At 56.5% G+C, this 17,657-nt stretch overlaps 1 protein-coding gene across 4 annotated transcripts; it reads right to left on the reverse strand.

Annotated features, from left to right (window-relative positions):
- Positions 1-1,985: 1,985 nt before the first annotated feature.
- KMT5C (lysine methyltransferase 5C) lies at positions 1,986-10,194 on the reverse strand. Of its 4 annotated transcripts, none has more exons than XM_013048162.2 (9): positions 10,101-10,194; positions 6,997-7,234; positions 6,676-6,841; positions 6,160-6,269; positions 5,216-5,379; positions 5,072-5,091; positions 3,650-3,786; positions 3,375-3,553; positions 1,986-3,161 (listed from the first exon to the last, which is right to left on the reverse strand). In XM_013048162.2, the coding sequence occupies exons 2-9, from the start codon at positions 7,104-7,106 to the stop codon at positions 2,668-2,670; spliced, it is 1,380 nt and encodes a 459-aa protein (XP_012903616.1). In that variant the 5' UTR covers positions 7,107-7,234; positions 10,101-10,194; the 3' UTR covers positions 1,986-2,667. The 4 variants fall into 4 exon arrangements, with proteins under 4 accessions (XP_012903616.1, XP_012903618.1, XP_012903615.1 ...); XM_013048164.2 differs by lacking the exon at positions 10,101-10,194 and adding an exon at positions 8,807-8,937 and having other exon boundaries at positions 1,986-3,158; XM_013048161.2 differs by lacking the exon at positions 10,101-10,194 and adding an exon at positions 8,807-8,937.
- Positions 10,195-17,657: the final 7,463 nt, after the last annotated feature.

The following is a 17,657-nucleotide window of genomic DNA, read 5'->3' on the forward strand; positions in this document are numbered from 1 at the left end:
TCCCTCTCTCCCCCCCCCATGGAAGCCCTGTGGCGCAGCTCCAGTCCAGACAGACTCCCTAAACCCTCTGCACCACGGTCATTCACCCCCAATGCAGTGATAACACAGGTAGGTCACAGGGCTGCTGGGAGGATGCCGCTGTTAGGAGTTACACAGCCCGGTGTTCTCGGGGTGCATGTGCAGGAGGCTCAGTCTGTGTGGGCGATTCGAGGAACTCAGAATTAATGCGGTGGTTCAATGCTGGTACCCCACACCACACCCGACGGTGGCAGCGACGGGAAGCCTGGATCCCTCCTCGACCAAGCAGCTCCAGGCCGGCCGGCCCACCAACAGGGGCCTGGAGTTGCTGGAGCCATCTGGTCAACACACATGGCGTTGGCAGGGTAGGAGAGCACCCCCCGAGGAGACACGTGGGCCCAGGATTGGGGCGCTGGCCTGGGGAGCACCTGGCTCTGCTGCCCTCCTAGCCACCAGAGAGGACAGTGAGCTGAGGAGAGGAGAGAGCAGAGCACAGCCCTTCCTGGGAGCTGCAGTTACTTTGTTTCTCACAGCTCCTCTTTCCTTCATCTCAGGGTCTTCCCCTTGTCCTCCCTCAGGCTGCCTGGATTGTATGGGGCTCTAGGCCCCAAGGCCTTATTACCCCCGTCCCTGGGGCCTGAGCCACCAGGGGGAGCTCCTGATGCCAAGCCCTCCAGGTCCTGACACTTTCCTGGCCTCAACGTGGGCTCCACGCATTTCCCAGTGGCGCTGGGCTGGGGGCCCTTATGGGGGCGGGGCTGGTCAGGGTGGAAACTGCCAGCAAGGTGGATGCCGCAAGCTATCTATGAAAGGGGCCGCAGTTCCTGCCCTGGAGGTCTTCCCTGACTCTCAGCAGGGGTGGCCTTGGCCCCAGGGGGCCATTGGGAAAGGTCAGGAAACACCTTTGTCACAACTGGTGCTCCTCAGCCTACAACACACACATTAGCTGGCTCAAGATGGAGGCCATGTCTCTGATCTCTGCTTTTGGGGTTCGAGACACTCTTGAGAATCAGAGGAAGGCTTCAAACCCTCTTCCCTGAGAAGAACCCACAGGCACATGTGCACTTGCTACATTTAAAGCAGAATTTCCAGAGGTTCTTGCCACCCTGTGGCCGTCTGGGAGGCGGCTCCCAGCTCTGAGCCCTGTCCAGAAGCCTCGGTGAGGGCACCTGTTCACCAGTCCGGGCGGAGGCCCCTTTCTTTACAGAAGCCATCCCTCTGCGTTCTCTTCTCCCTCGTCGTTAACAGAAGGGAGGAAATGACCATGGGCACTAGGAGCCACAGGGAGGAGAGATGGGCTCTCTCACTGTCTCCTGAAAGGAAGGGGGGGGGCCCTCTGCAGATGGAAGGAACTGGAGAAAGGTTACAGCTCTGCTGGGTCCCGCCCCTCCCACCGCTCAGCCCCCAGCCCCACCTGATGCTCCGGAGGGGGAAGGCCTCAGGCCCACACCACCACATCACTGGTCTAGAGAGCTGTCCTCATTTCTTGGGCACCTCCTGCGGTAGAGGGGAGAATGAGGAGGGGCGGCAGAATCCCCACGGACCTGGGTCCTGAGCAGCTTGAGCAGGCCCACTGCCCTGGTCCCCCAGAGCTGGGCCAACAGCACACGGACGAGGGTGCAGGCGCAGCTGACTTCAGAGGGGTGGCCAGGACCCTGTGCCGGGGGTGGGGGGGCCGGTAGCGAGTCCCTCTTCTTGTCGGAATGTCACCTTGTCTGAATGATGGCAGGCATCCTCTCTCACGTGGGGCCCTCTTCAGAAGCACGCTTCGGGCTGAGATGTGACTCTCGCCTCTGTCCCCCGCCATCCCCAGCAATAGCCTGTGGACCCTTCACCCTTCTGAACTCAGAGGCCCCCAGAGCCCTGGCCACCTCCCCCCCGGCCCGGTCTCCCCAGCAGGGCTGAGGGTCTCGGTAGGCTGACAACATCCCCTCAAAATGTCAATCAAAATGAAAAGCTACAAAGGGTGCTGCTTATAACAAGGTTTTAATAAAATAAAAAGTTCAAGTGCTTCCAATCCCCCAACATACCCCATTCTGGTGTGGGGGAGGGGAGGGACCCCCCCCACACCCCAGTAGCACCAGGGATAGCACCATGAGAAAGACGAGGTCGCATCCGGCCTCCCTGAGACCCCCCCCTCCCGCTGGTGAGGATGTGTCCCAGACAGCCCCTTGCCTCAGACGGTCGCGGAGCCAGGAGCAAGCCCACTCCTCTCCCCTCTGTCATGCTGTTTCTAAGCAGTGCCACCCTGGGTCAGCTCCATTGCCTCCTGAGGCCTGGGCTTCTGGGGAGATGCCACAGGGCGGCCCCTACCCCTTATGGCTTTGCTCCCTGGGCAGGAAGGAGGTGGGTGGGGAAGGGAGCAGCTCCCGCAGTCCTGAGGCTGGAGTTGGGGTAGGAAGGCAGCAGCAGGCACGGTACCCTGCTGGGGTGGGGGTGGCTCAGGGGACAGCAGTCACAAAGGGTCAGGGGTCACACCCCCGGGTGTCCCCAAACCAGCCCAGCCCAGGGCAGAACTGTGCTGGGGCCTAGGGCCAGCCAATGGCTCCTTCTAGAGGTCAGTGAGTCCCCAAGAACTTGGGGCTTGGGGGGAGGGGGGCGAGGAGGGATTCCTTCCTCTCCTGGCCTGGGGCCTCCCTGTCCAGCCTGTCATGGCCCGTCACTGTTGACATCCAGGTCAATGGAGCCATGGCTGACCACCAGCCTCAGGCGCTTGGGTGGGGAAAAGGGGGCAAAGGCGAGGGCCTGCTTGGGGACGGGGGCAGGGCCTGGGGTCCCGGCCGGGGCGGGGGCAGCAGGTGGGCCCGGAGCCACCCGGCTCAGGTCCACACGCACCACGTAAGGCAGCCCGTAGCGCCGGGCCCAGTGCCAGTCCTGCTGAGGGGCCCAGTGGGCACGGGGGGCTGGGCCCAGGGCCACCAGGGCCTCTGCTCGCAGGCAGCAGTGGGGACCACAGCCACCCCACTGGTGCAGGGAGACGCGGGCAGCGCGGAAAACGGGGGGCGCTGGGGCCCGCCGCTGCTGAGGGCGTCGGCGCCTCCGGGGCCGCACTCGGAGTGGGGGCTGCGGCAGCCACTGGAGCCAGAGGGGCGAGGCTTCCGGGCGAGCACCACAGGGCAGAGGGCAGCAGGGTTGGCAGGCTGCTGTGGAGGCCCGAGGAGGGGGGGTACGGGGGAGAAAATGGAGCATGAGCTGGGCTCTGGCAAACCCTCCCCCACCACCAAGGGCAATGGCAGGTGGTGGCAGGACAAGGGGGGCATGGGGGCGACAGAGGTCAAGAGCTGGCAGCACAGATAGGTGGGCATGGGGGCCAGAGGTGGCAGAACAGACAAGGGCGGGACTGGGGGGGCACTCACCACAGAATGGGTCCCGGCGCAGCGCGGAGAGGTGAGCACAGGCCCTGGGGCCCAGCAGGCGACCACCGCCATCCAGGCCCTGTTGCAGCCTCCTCTTGGTCTCCCGGAGCTCATACTTGTCCAGGGGCCGTGGCGGTAGGACCTCCCTGGGCTGCAGGCGGAAGGCTCCTTCGCCTTTCCTGGGGGTGGCAGGAGGGAGAAGGAAAGAAGCAGGCCCTGAGGAAGCACGTCCAGGTCACTGCCCTCCTCCCCAGGACCCCTCCTGGGCACCTCACCTCTCACACGTGTAGCATTCACAGTGCTCATTCTTCTCACCAAAGAAGCCCTCCCCATAGAAGCAGGTGACCTCGTCCCCTGGCTCGATGTCCCGGAGCACTTTCACGCAGGCCGCATTCCCATCTGCGGGCACAAACTGGGGGCCGGGGCTGCTCAGCGCTGGTCCTGGTGGCTGCCGGCCTCCACCCCTCCTAGCTAAGCACACTCCCAGGGCACACTCCCAGGGCAGGAGACTGGGGCAGGGACGAGGAGTGGCAGGGGCTGGGAGCCCAGAGTCCTCTGGTGGGGGCACCCCTCCGGGCCTGCCCTCTGCACACACTCCCTGACCTTCCGCCCATTTGCTGGCCCCCACCCTCCCTGCGGGATGATGATCCAACTGGCCCCTGCCAGTGCACACTGCCTGCTCCTTCCTGCACTCCTCCTCCGCCCCCAGACCCCCCTAGACCCACAGCTCACTCCTTGCCAGCCTGTACCCCAGAGGCCAGGTCCAACCTCTGCCAGTCTTGGCTGTCTCCCTTCCCAGTGCCTGTCTGCTTTGCAGCCACAGTCTGTGAGAGCTGCCCGCCCAGGCCCCTCCTGCCTCCTGTCCCTGCCCCAGCCTCCTGCCCCTGACCCCACTCCCACCTCCTGCCCCTGCCTCTTGCCTCCGCCTCCTGCTCCTTGCCCCATTCCTGGTCTGGGAGGAGTGGGACTCCCCTCCGTGCCTGCAGTCTAGCCTCACACGTGCTTGGGGGTGGCTCTCACCACCCACCCTCCTGATCCCCGGCCAATTGGCCAGAGCCACCGTGCACAGCAGGGTCTTCTGTCCTTGTCCTCTCTATTCCCCCGGACTCCAGCTGGAGCCAGCTTCTCACTCAGTTACACACCAGGTCACACGCCAGCCTCTAGTCCCTCTCCTGCTGCCAAGCCTGTGGCTCACGGGCTGCCAGGCCATCTCAAAACCCAGCCCCATCATTCACCCAGCCAGAGCGTCCACGGTGATGACTTGAGCTCCTCTGTGGCACACAAGGCCAGAGTCACCGTGCCGGGCCTACCTCCTGGCCCTCCACTGAGGTGTATTTGTTTGGGATGCCCTGACACGCCTCAGTTTTCCTCCAACACCGAGGAAAATCCTAGTCCTCCTTCAGTGCTGGGCTCTGGCGGGACTTCTGGGCAGCCTCCCTGCTCCGCACGAGGCCAGGCCAGGGGGTCTCCAGGTGCAGGGACACTTCCTGTGTCCCCATCATCACGCTCCTCCCTCCAAGGGCGGCAGCCAAGACTCTGGCCACAGCCCCTCCCCCCTCGGATAGCTGCAGGTACAAACGGGGTTGTGGCCCGGGTGGGGGGCTCCGGCCACTTTCTGGCTAGTCACATGCCGCTCCCCGGGACCCCCTCAATTCCCCCATGCCCACTCCTCCATTGGGGGGGTCCCCAAGTCTCACCTTGCAGTTGGGTTTGCAGTCTACAGCATTGAGAGGAGGGTGGGGGAGAGAAGAAACTCAGATGAGCGGAGGGCTGGGCAGAGTGGGGGGGTCGTCCCCCATTCCTCTCCCCCTCCCCCCACCCCGCCCTGCCCCCACCCCCACCATGGTTTATGAAGGCTGCCGGGCCCAGCCACAGCTGTGCACTCCGTTTCCGGGTGGAGTACATGATGCTGAAGTCGTTCTCCCCAGCCCTCAGCAGCCCCTCGTCTGCCTCCCGCAGCTCCGCGATGCAGCCCACCAGCAGTTCCAGCTTCTCGTTCTTCTTCCTGCCAAGAGGCCAGGCCGTGGGGCTGTGAGCAGGGCCTCCAACCAGCCCAGTGTCTCAGCAGACGGGGGCCTCCAAGGACCAGGGCACTGGGCCTCCTGCAGGCTGCTGCTGCCACCGTGGTCCTCCTCCTGGCTTTTGCCAATCCACTCACCTCCCTGGGGTGCTTCCTGGATCCAGCATCCTCTGACACAGGATAGTACCCAGACAGGCACCCCTCCTGCTGTCTGCTCGCCCTGGGCTCGTCCTCCAGCCCCAACTGCCCTTGGGCCTCACACAAGTGGTTCTTCTGCCTGGACTCCCCATGAGTGCTAGTAACGCCCTGCAAACTGTCACCCAGCACGCCACTCCCCCGCCACCGCCATGCTTCAGCAGACTCTCTGGTGGGCCTCTGCTTAGGCCGGTTCCCAAGAACACTCAAAATTCCCTCATTACTCCTGAAGACCTGAGCAGCCGTGGTCAGGACCCGTGGTCAGTGACCACCTGCGTTCTAGCTACACCGTATGTGGCTGGCAGGGTCCGTCTTGCCACTGTCCTGTCCCTTACCCAGCAGCGGCCTCTCCTGCCCTGGCCTCCTGCCCCCCTGGGCATGCTACTTCCCCAGCAGTCCCTGGAACCCTGGGGTCCCACGGGGTTCTCATTTCCCACTGGGGCTGCGATAGGCAAAGAGGGTCTGTGGGCCTGGGCCTGGCCTCAGCCGCAGAGGCTTCTCCCCTCGTCTGCAGAGGTCTCCTCTCCCAGCAGCCTCCAGGGCCCTGGTGTGTGAGCTCCAGCCTCTTACCAAGCTCTGGTAGACACAATCTTGGCTCCATTCGTTTCCATGGAGTACCGCGTACAGGGCAGGATGGTGAAGCCACTTTCAGGCAGGAAGGCTCGGAGGTAGCGATAGATCTGGGGGAGGTGATGGGGTGGGCGGGGTGAGGAGCTGGGGCAGGGTCATCCTCGGCCCTCTCCTGGGTCCTAGGCCTGCTCTGCCACTGACTTGCTATGTGGTCTTGGGGGCCTCACTTCCCCTCTTGGGGGGTCTCAGTTTCCTCATCTGTCAAATGAAGAGGCTGTGCTCCACCTCCGAGGGCCCCCAACTCTCCTCTCCTAGGATTCTCTGAGCCTCCTCTCTCAGATGGACCCAATGGCTAGGAAGTTAGGGAGTCTCAGGGGGAAGGGTTGGCGCTTCGCGGAGGGGCCTGGAGCCTGGGGCTCCATAAGATCGGCCTGGCAGGGTGGAGGACCCAGGACAGGCCGAGGTGATAGGGAGGACACGTGGGCTGAGGGTGGGGGAAGGGAAGGGTGCCCTCACGTGGGTCTTGAGGGCAGCCTCCTGCCGAGGGCCCCGGCTCTGGAAGTAGTGGGCCATCCAGCCTCCCAGCGTCAGGGCCCGGTACGCAGCCTCCAGGTCCCGCTGCCTCAGGAAGGCCTCCAGCGCTGAGCGCAGGTGGTGCTGTCGCCGCAGCGGGGGCACGGGGCTGGGGGAGAGGGCACGCCTGGGTCCCAGGGCCTTGGCCTATTCCCTCCGGGCCTTCCCGGCCCCGCCCCCACCCCCACTCGGGGCTGCCGGGTGTGGAGGAAGGGAAGGGGTCCCAGCTGGGCCCCGGGTCCTCCCTGTCCCAGGCCGCCTCACCTGACGTTCATCTTATGGGTACGGAAGCCGAGGTAGGGGTCCAGGACAAGGCTGGTGGCAAGGTCGTCGTTCTCACACAGCTCTCTGGCTGTCACTCTGTCGGGTCCCATGGTGCCCCACGGACCATGCTGCCTCTGGCCCAGAGTGGAGGGGGCAATGGAGGGGGAGGGGCAGCGCCCCGGGACTCCCACTTCTGAGCTGCACGGGATTTGGCAAGCCTTTTGGTCTCCAGTCTCATCTACAAATCAGAGCGTAAAGCAAGACTGACTTTGCAGGGCCCTCAGCGAGGTCGGGATGCAACAAGTACTCCGACAGTGGGGAAGCCCAGAAAGGATGCCCGTCACCGTCATGAGTATCTTCACACTCTGGGGCACAGACACCAGTCCCCCAGCACATACAACTCACACACTCACACGCAGATTCCCTCATGTCCCCTCGCACCCCCCACACACCCACCCACGCACGCACGCACGCACAGTCCCTACTGGCCCAGGGAAGACTGATTAATTGGCAGTCAGGGATAACCCTAAAGGCTTAGCCGGGCAGGAGGTGGGAGTCGGGGGAACCCATCCCCACTTCCAGCCCTCACTGAGGAAAAGTCCAAGGCTTCCCACCCTCTAGGACAGACTGTTCCTCCACCCACCCCCACGCTTGTTGGCCTCAGCCTCCACCTCCCTCCCGCTCCTCCGTCCTCCCCCCAACCAACAGCTCCTGGGAATCATCAGGAGGCTCTGGGTGAAGCCCCAGGCAGCCTGGAGGGGGGGTGAGGGGAGGGAGAGCGGAGGAGGGATCCCAGCACCTGCTCCCTCTCCAAGGATTGGGGGGGGGGGGTGCTCAGAAGACAAAGGGGGTAAGAGGGGAGAGAAAAGGAATGATATGGAGAGGCAGAACAGGTCTATCAAAAGGGGAGAAAGAAGGGAATTAGCAAAAGGAAACAAAACAAGACCCCTAACCCTGACGGCGGTGGAGGGCCGGCTGGGCATCCAGACCATCCAGACCGCGGTGCTTCAGGGAGAGTCCATGGGGGACCGCAGGGGAGGGGGAGTCGAAAAGGGATCAGCAGCTAGAGCTGGGGAAAGGGGTCTAGAAAAGACTGGAAGGCTGGGGATGAAGGAGGGGGTGCTGAGAGAGGACGCCGGACCGAGTGGAAGCTGCAAAGAGGCATGTGGGTAAAGACGAAATACACAGACTGCACAGAAGGGTGCTGGGGCAGGGAGAGGGCCGGGGGTGCCTGCTGGACACGGAGCACGCCGGGGAGGCCTGGACATCAGGGACGACCTCGCGAAGGCCAGAGTGGAGCCCTGGGGTCGAGAGCAGGTCCCGAGGAGGTGGAGGGGGGCCTAGGGGTCCACATCCGGGCTTGGACAGGCGGAGAAGGGGCAAGTCCTGCCCGTCAGGGAGGAGAGAGCCTGGGGTCCAGGCAGGGACCTGGGCAGGCACTGAGGATCCAGGAGCGGGGGCTGAGGTCCGCGGAAGCAGTGGGGAAGCAGACGGGGGCCTGGCGGGCAGTGAGAGTGCAGGGGAAGGGCCTGAGGTCCAGGGAGGGGAGTGAAGAGTCGCAAGGCGACCCGAGGGGTCCGCTCAGGCCCGGGAGTGCGGGGAGGGGCCTAGGTGAGGAAGCACAGGGAAGCGGCTGGGCGCCCGCAGCAGCCTGAGGCCCACCGAAAGGCCGGGAGACGCGGGCGCCTGGACACGAGGAGGGGCCGGGCGGGGCGGGGGACGGTCGGGGCTGGGGGTGACCGGGAGCCAAGGCGGCGCGGGCTGGGGGCCGAGAGGGGGCTCAGAGGTCGGGCCCCGCGCCGCCCCTCACCCGCTTCTCCTCCTCCGCCTCCTCCTCCTCAGGCACCCGCGCCGCCGCCGCCACCACCTCCCACTGCCTGCTCCAGCTCTCGTCAGACACGGCCGCCGCGCCTCCCGTCTGCGCCGCCGGGCCCGCCCTACCACCGGCAGCCGGAGCTCCCATTGGTCGAGGCGGCCGCCGCTCCTCAGTGGCTGGGCGCTCTCGCCGCTCCCATTGGCCGAGTCTCGCTCGTCCCCTCCCCGCCGGCCCTCCCGTCAGTGCCCCTACGAAACCCCGCTCCGCCCGCGCCGCTGCCAAGCGCCGCCGACGGCAGCTAATGGCTCCTGTCGCTGTCCTTCCACCGCTGCCATGGAGACTTTTCCCGCCCTCTGCCCTGAGTCGACGCCCTCATTGGCCGAGAGCGTCGTGGCTCCAGGCTAAACTCGGGTTTGGGTCAGGTTATTCGGGTCCAGGAGGGGAGGGGGCGGGCCCTGCCGGCTCCATTGCCCGCGTGTGATTGGCCGGCCCTGGAACGGCTCATCCTTCCATAGGCTAAAGCCTCCGCCCGTCACCGGAGGAGTCGCGACCGGCCCATTCTCTTTCCCCTGTGAAACCTTCGCGGACCGCGGGCAGAGAGCCGGGGCGGGCACGAGGGGTGGGAGCGCGGCGGCGCCTGGCAGACCCCGCCCGGCGGGCCGTTGCCGCGGCGACCAGAGTTTATTGACAGCCCTGCCCGGCTCCCGAGGGCGCGTTGCTCCCGCTCTCTGCTCGACCGCCTTCGCCGCCGCGAGTGCCCCGGGCGATTTCGCGAGCGCCCCGAGAGCTCTGCTAGCGAGCGGGTGGGGGAGGAGCCTGGGTAGCGCGGCCTTTGGAGAGGGCTCCGCGGGGCGGCGCCTCCCGCAGTCCGGATCCCCAACTTGCTCCCACCCTGGAGGCGCACATGATCAGCAATTCACCGCCGCTGCGCCCGGAATAGCGAGCTGCGCGCTCGGGGCCGGCGCTCTTTGTTTCGCGCGCCGCGTGTGTCTGGTGCGCCGGGAACAGGGCCCGGCACGGGGAGGGCGGCCCCACTGGGAACCGACCGAATGAGCGCGAGGCGGGCGCGGACGATGTCCGCGTCACTCTGTGGCGTCGGGGAGGTGGCTCGCCCTCTCTGGCCCTCGGGCTGGCGCTCGCCGGACAAGGACCACCCGGGCCCTCGCTGAGGGTTTCTTCTTAACACCCTCCTAGGTGTCTTCTATCCGCGCTTCCAGCTTCCCTCCCCTTGCCCAGCCGGGACGACCCCCTACCCCAGCTCTGACACCGCTCCCCCCAACCGAGGTACCTCTCCCCGCCCCCCAGTAGGGACGGTCACAGCTCCAGAGGGCAGCAGCGGCCAGCAAGCAGAGAGGACTCTGAAAGCTTAGCTCTCTGGCAAAGTCCTAGCAGCGTGTCCGCATCTTAGAGGCGCAGCCCTTCCATCCGCGGGTGTCTGCCCTGGATCAGCACCAGCAAATGTGAGCAGAAGGATAAGCTCCTAACGGTGTTGGTAGGGGTAAAAAACGAAACGGCTTAAATGTCCATCACATTAAAAATGGGTAAATGGATCGTGACACATTCATACAGGGGAGCACCATACAGCAGCAGTGGAAGGGAGTGAACCGCGCTCCCTATATCCACCCGGACAACCCCAAAGCGTGTTGCTAGCTGCGGAAGTCTGCGTAGCGGAGCGCGAAGTCGTAAAACCCACAACACAAGGGTGGTGTGTGGATGCGTGTTTTAAATGCGTATAAACATGCATCAGGTGACAAAAGGAGGAGCGGGACCCCTCCAGGTGGAGGGGAAGGAATGAAATCAGGAAGCCACACGTGACATTGGTATTTGTACTTTTTTTTTTCTTGTAAGCCCAGAGGTGGAAACCACGAGTTCACTATAAACACTATCTGTTGTTTTTCTCTCCGTCAAAAGAATTCATAATATGAATAAAAATTTGACCTGCTGGGCACCTGGATGGCTCCTTTTATGATCCCAGAGTTCCACCTGGGGCTCCCTGCTCAGTGGGGAGTCTGCTTCTCTGCCCCTCCCCTGGCTTGTTCTCTCTCTCAAATAAATAAGTAAAATCTTGGGGGGGGGGGAACAAACTTGACCTGCCAATTCCAGGGTTTATTCGAAAGAAATAACTGAGAAGTGTTAAGATATTTGTATATAAGGGCACCTGAGTGGCTCAGTGGGTTAAGCCTCTGCCTTCGGCTCAGGTCATGATCTCAGGGTCCCAGGATCAAGCCCCACATCGGGCTCTCTGCTCAGTGGGGAGCCTGCTTCCCCCCTCTCTCTGTCTTCCTCTCTGCCTACTTGTGATCTCTTTCTGTCAAATAAATAAATAAAATCTTTAAAAAAATCCCAGAAAAATAGAAAAACCCTTAATGTCCAACAATAAAAGATTGGTTGGATCACAACAGCAAATCCAGCAGACGGAATAACAACAATGTTTAGCAGTTCCTGAGCTCTCAGCATGGGCCAGAGACTTTGCAAATAGCTGTGAGAGGGAAGGGCTGTTATAATGCCCATTGTGTAGATGAGCAAAGTGAGGCTTATAGAGGGGCTTGAACAGGCCAACAGACACCAGAGGTTTACTCTCAGACTCGGGGCTACAGTGCCCACCTAGCATCCTGTGGGTTCTCAACCTCAGATGGCACAGGAAGAAGCACCCCAGAGAAGGAGTGAAGCTTGGACACAAGCCGTATCGCAAACGGACTATGAGATCGTGCTGGGTAAAAGGAGCCAGATGCCAAAATTCACGTTTGGAATGATTCCATATCTTTCTTCTTTTTATTTTTTTATTATTTTTTAAAGATTTTATGTATTTATTTGGCAGAGAGAGAGAGAGAGACTGAGACACAAGCAGGGGTATCAGCAGGCAGAGGGAGAGGGAGAAGCAGGCTCCCTGCTGAGCAGAGAGCCGAACATGGGGCTCGATCCCAGAACTCTGGGATCATGACCTGAGCTGAAGGCAGACGTTTAACCTACTGGGCCACCCAGGCATCCCTCTTTTTTCTTTTTAAACAGATGTATTTATTTTAGAGAGAGTGTGTGCAGGGAGGGGATGCAGAGCACAGGGAGAGAACCACTAGCCGACTCCCCATTGAACATGAAGCCCTGCTCAGGGCTTGATCTCACAACCCTGAGATCATGACCTGAGCGGAAATCAAGAGTTGGACGCTTAACCAACTGAGCCCCCCAGTCACCCAGGAGTGATTCCATTTCTTTATTCTTTTCTTTTTTTTTTTTAAGGTAGAATTCTTTTTTTTAAATTAATTAATTAATTAATTTGACAGAGAGAGAGATCACAAGTAGGCAGAGAGGAAGGCAGAGAGAGAGAGAGAGAGGAGGAAGCAGGCTCCCTGCTGAGCAGAGAGCCCAATGCGGAACTCCATCCTAGGACCCTGAGATCATGACCTGAGCCGAAGGCAGTGGCTTAACCCACTGAGCCACCCAGGCGGCCAGTGATTCCATTTCTATGAAATTCCCAGAATAAGTAAATCCATAGACACAGAAAGCAGATTCATGATTGCCAGGGCTGGACAGGGTGGGGGGGAGGATTAAAGGAAACTGGGGAGGGGCTAATAATAGGTATGGTGTTTCCTTTTTGGATGAAAAGATTCCAGAACTAGAGAATGGTGATGTCACAGAACATCATGCAGGTACATAAAGTCATTGAACTGTACACTTCAAAATGGCTAAAAGGGTAAATTTGATGTTAAGTGTATTTTACTATCAAAAGAGAGAGAGAAAGAAATAATCACCTGAGAAATACAGTGAAAATATAGATTCTAAGTCTCAGGAGCCAGAAAGCTCTGTTGGGTATTTAATAATCAATTATTTTAGGATAGTGTTGCCCAAGTGTGGTCTGTGCCCCAACAGCCTCAAGCAGGATCACATGGGTGCTTGGTGGGAATGCAGAATGTTGGGCCATATCCCAGAATTCCTAAATCAGAATCACCCAGACCAGTGGTTGGAATGTTCTGGAATGCTTGAGAGGCATGCCTCAGAGCACACCTTTGCAGGTGCCTTTTTCCGACCACACGTTCACTCGCTGGAGGGACAGCTTACTAACTCCTAAAACTTGTTAAAAGACTGTAATTTAGGATGATGATATTTCAAGAGGAAAGGGATATCTATTTATAGGCATATATAAATTACGAGATTTGGGACCAGGATTTGGAGAAAGGGGAAACTTTGTGTCTAATGATGGGAATGTAAGTTTGTGCAGAGGCTATGGAAAACAATATGGTAGCTCCTTAAGAAATTAGAAATTAAAAAAAATTAGAAATAGAAATGCCATGTCATCTAACAATCCCATTTCTGGATATATAGCCAAATAGAATGATCACTCCTGCAAAAAGATATCTGCATTTTCGTGGTTATTGCAGCATTATTCACAACACCCAAGATGTGGAAACCACCTGAGTATCTGGCAATGGATTCATGACCAAAAAAAAAAGAAGGTGGGTACGTATGTGTGATGGACTATTATTTCGCAGTGAGGAAGGAGGGAATCCTGCCATTTCAACTGTATGGAAGAAACTGGAGGGCACGCTGCTGAATGAGATAAGAGACACAGAAAAACAAATACTGTAGGATCTCAAATGCATGTGGAATCTAAAAAGAGTTGAGTCCTTCGAAGCAGAAAGTGGGAAGGTGGTTATCAGGGGTTGGGGAGGGAAGGGGAGAGATTGGACAAAGGATACAAACTTAGAGTTGTGAGATGAATGAATGACTAGAGTTAACAATACTGTATTGTATACTCGAAGTTTGCTGAGACGGTAGATCATAAGACACACACACAGAGGGTAACTGGGAGGTGAGGGATGTGCTAATTAATTGATTGTGGTGATCATGTCACAGTGTGTACGTATATCAAGCCATTATACTTTATTTCTTTTTCTGAGATTTATTTATTTATTGGTGGGAGAGAGAGCATAAGCAGGGGAAGAGGCAGGCAGAGGGAGAAGCTGGCTCCCCACTGAGCAGGGAGCCCAATGTGGGACTTGATTCCAGGACCCCTGGGATCATAACCTGAGCCAAAGGCAGCCACTTAACCAACTCAGCCACTCAGGCGCCCCTACTGTATACTTTAAATATATACAATTTTTGCTTGTGATTCTACAATTTTTGTTTGTGAATCATACCCCAATAAAGCTGGGAAAAAATAAGTGCTTATGGGAGAAGTTGTCTCTCTGTTTCCAGGTATGACTTATGTAATGACCAAATGTCTATAATAATAGGATAAAATGTAAGTATTATATTCTGTATACTAGTTTATAAACACTGATAGCCACACATATACCTATGCATATGCATATGTACATATATAACTCTGTATCATTGCCATCATGCTCAAACTTCTGCAATTCACACCTTGGTGGTCAGCCTCCGAGATGATCCCCAGGGACCGTCTCCCCTAGGAGAATTCACAACCCTCTGGATAGGGCTGAGCCGGTTCTATGCAAAGGATAATGCAAACACGATGGCATGTCCAAGGCCAGCGCACCGAGGACATGATGGGTTCCATCCTTGCTATCTCTGGGACCACTCCTTTGGAGGAACTCAGCACCATTCTGAGAGGTCAAGGCCACCTTATGGAGAAGGCCACGTGGCAAGGAACCAAAGGTTTGTGGTAACAGCCATGGAGGAACTGAGGCTTCTTGCCAAGAGTTTGAGTGTCATGTGAGTGAACCACCTGGAAACGATCCTCCTGTCTCCAGACTGTGTCCCCATCGACACCTTGACTATAATCCGAAGAGCAGCCCCAAGCCAGAGACAGGCACCTAAGCTGCTCCTGAATTCTGGACCCCCAGAAATGGTGTGAGATGACAAATTCTTACTGTTTTATGCCACTATAGTTAATTGATAGGCGAGTGGATTAAAATCCAACATCCTGGGCACCTGAGTGGCTCAGTTAGTAAAGTGTCTGCCTTCAGCTCGGGTCAGGATCCCAGGGTCCTGGGATCCAGTCCTGAGTTGGGAATCTCTGCTCAATGGGGAGCCTGCTTCCCCCTCTCCCTCTGTCCCTCCCCTTGCTCACACTCATTCTCTCATGCACTCTCTCTCTCTCAAATACATAAATAAAATCTTTATTTAAAAAAATTAAACAAGGAGGCCTGGGTCTGGGGATCTAGTCCTGTCATGGGGCTCCCAGCTCAGAGAGGAGCCTGCTTTACCCCACACTCATGCTCTCTCCTTCTGATTCTCAAATAAATAACTTAAAACTTAAAATCTTTAAAATCTTAAAAAAAAAGGACAGAAAGAAAGAAAAAAGAGAGAAAGAAAGAAAAACTTGTACGTGAATGTTTATCGCAGCATTATTCATAATTAGCCAAACATCTTGGGAACGAACCCAAACATCTGCGATTGACAAATGAACAAACAAAACATAGAAAGGGAATTGTGACACTGGCTACAGCACCGATGAGCCTTGAAAATATTTTGTAAGTGAGATAAGCCAGACACACACACATAAATATATTGTGTGATTCCACTAACATGACGTTCCTGGAAGAGCCAGATTTATAGAGACAGAAAGTGGAATGGTGGCTGCCAGGGGCTGAGGGAGGGGAACTGGGAAGTATTCGTTAATGGGTAAAAAGTTTCTGTTTGAGATGATGAGAAACTTCTGAAGACGGACAGTGGTGATGGTTGCACAATACTGTGAGTGTACTTCACACGGTGAATTGAACACTGAAAATTGGTTAAAAGGGCAACATTTACATTATGTGTATTTTACCATGATAAAAAAAACCTAGAGAAAATTCATGTTCATGATGAAACCCCGAAAGCTTTTTATTTGAAATCGGAAACAAGACGGGGAGTCCCCTTACCACTGCATTCAACAGTGTTCTGAAGACATAGCCTCCTGGGTAGTGAGGCAAAAAGAAGGAAAAAAAAAAAAAAGGTGTAAGAATTGAAAAGAAAGGGGCACCTGGGCGGCTCAGTGGGTTAAGCCTCTGCCTTCAGCTCAGGTCATTGTCTCAGGGTCCTGGGATCCAGCCCCGAATCTGACTCTCTGCTCAGCGGGCAGCCTGCCTTTCCCCCTCTTTCTCTGCCTGCCTCTCTGCCTACCAGTGATCTCTGTCAAATAAATAAACAAAATCTTAAAAAAAAAAAAAAAAAGAATTGAAAAGAAAGGTGGGGCGCCGGGTGGCCCATTCAGTTAAGCTACCGACAGGAACTCAGGTCACGATCCTGGGGGGGGCGGTGGTTGAGCCCAGCATCAGGCTCCTTGCTCAGTGGGGAATCTGCTCCTCCCTCTCCCTCTACCACTCCCCCATGCTCCCGTGCTTGCTCATGGCTCTCTCTATCTCTCTAATAAATAAATAAAAATCTTTAAAAAAAAATTGAAAAGAAAGAAACAAAACTGCCATTAATTTCAGATATGATTAGGTACCTAGAAGATCCAAAAAAGTTCCCGATAAAATATCAGAATTAAGGATGGAATTTAACAAGGAGCTGGATACAAAGTCAATATACAAACAGCAACTGTATGTCTTTTTACCTGTGCGTTGAAAAGTCCCCCAAACCACCCATGTTTGGTAATTCACTGGGACTTACAGAGCCCAGTACAGAGTTCTATTTGTGGCTAAGCTTTATTGTAGCAAATAGAGGATCATGAGGGGAAATGTCACAGAGACTAGAGATTCATATGCAGGTTTCCTCGTGGTCTCTCCCTTCATGAGGACCAACAGAGCTTGCTCCTTCCCCAAACAAAACTTCAGCAAAGGGGTGCCTGGGTGGCTCAGTTGGTGGGCATCTGCCTTTGGCTCAGGTCATAATCCCAGGGTCCTGGGATAGAGCCTGGTATTGTACTCCTTGCTCAGCGGGGAGCCTGCTTCTCCCTCTCCCTCTGCCTGAGACTCTCCTGCTTATTCTCTCTCTGTGTGAAATAAGTAAATAAAGTCTTTTTTAAAAATGCAGCAAAACGTGTGATGTTTTTGCCCAAGGGAGCCCATTAGAGACTCAGCACCCAAGGTTTTTATTGCTGACTAATCATTCAAACACTGTCTGCTTAGAAGGCACCAAAATTCCAAACTCCCAGAAGGAAAGCAGGCATTCAGCATTACCACAGGTTTAGCACAAATAATCCAGGCCCTCAGAATAGTTCAACAGCCAATTCTGCAGACACCAGGCCAAGGCAAAGCTTGCAAGCATGATAGCTGATTCAGATATGCTGTATTAACCATTTTTTGTACAACAAACTAAGTTCTAAAATTAAAATTAAACCAGTATGGATTACAATAGTTTTTATAAATATCCAGTAAGGGGAAATAAATCGAATGAAAGGTATCCAAAACTACTTCAAGAAAAATCTGTAAAGGGGTGCCTGGGTGGCTCAGTGGATTAAGCCACTGCCTTCGGCTCAGGTCATGATCTCAGGGTCCTAGGATCGAGTCCCACATCGGGCTCTCTGCTCAGCAGGGAGCCTGCTTCCCTCTCTCTCTCTCTGCCTGCCTCTCTGTCTATTGTGATCTCTCTCTGTCAAATAAATAAATAAAATCTTAAAAAAAAAAAAGAAAAATCTGTAAAACATTATTGAGAGATCTTAAAGAAGATCTAAAACAGGGAGATACATACCATGTTCATGGACTGGGAATAAGAAGGGAGATGGTGTGTTGGGAGATTTAAGAATGAAAATATGGAAAAGAACCAAATTTTGGAATCAGACAGATCTGTGCTCTGGCTCCAGCTCCTGCAGTCAGTCACTGAGTGATACTGGGCCTGTGCAGTAGCCAGGGTGGAACTCTCTGGAAGAAAGAACTTAATTAGTCCTGAAGAGCACCTTTGGAGGACAGCCCCAAGGTGCAGCATCAGTAACTACTATTTTGTTTGGATCAAGGTCATGTTCTTT

This window comes from Mustela putorius, unplaced genomic scaffold, assembly GCF_011764305.1.
Source record: "Mustela putorius furo isolate JIRA1106 unplaced genomic scaffold, ASM1176430v1.1 tig00000196_pilon_pilon_pilon, whole genome shotgun sequence".
Taxonomy (NCBI): domain Eukaryota; kingdom Metazoa; phylum Chordata; class Mammalia; order Carnivora; family Mustelidae; genus Mustela; species Mustela putorius.

Bases quoted from the DNA above. Each gene is read 5' to 3' on its own strand.
- KMT5C (XM_013048162.2), bottom strand. From the start codon at position 7,106: ATGGGACCCGACAGAGTGACAGCCAGAGAGCTGTGTGAGAACGACGAC. The intron at 6,270-6,675 runs GTGAGGGCACCC...CACCTCCCCCAG, and splicing joins AGGCTGCCCTCAAGACCCAC to ATCTATCGCTACCTCCGAGC. The intron at 5,380-6,159 runs GTAAGAGGCTGG...GCCTCTTGGCAG, and splicing joins ATTGTGTCTACCAGAGCTTG to GAAGAAGAACGAGAAGCTGG.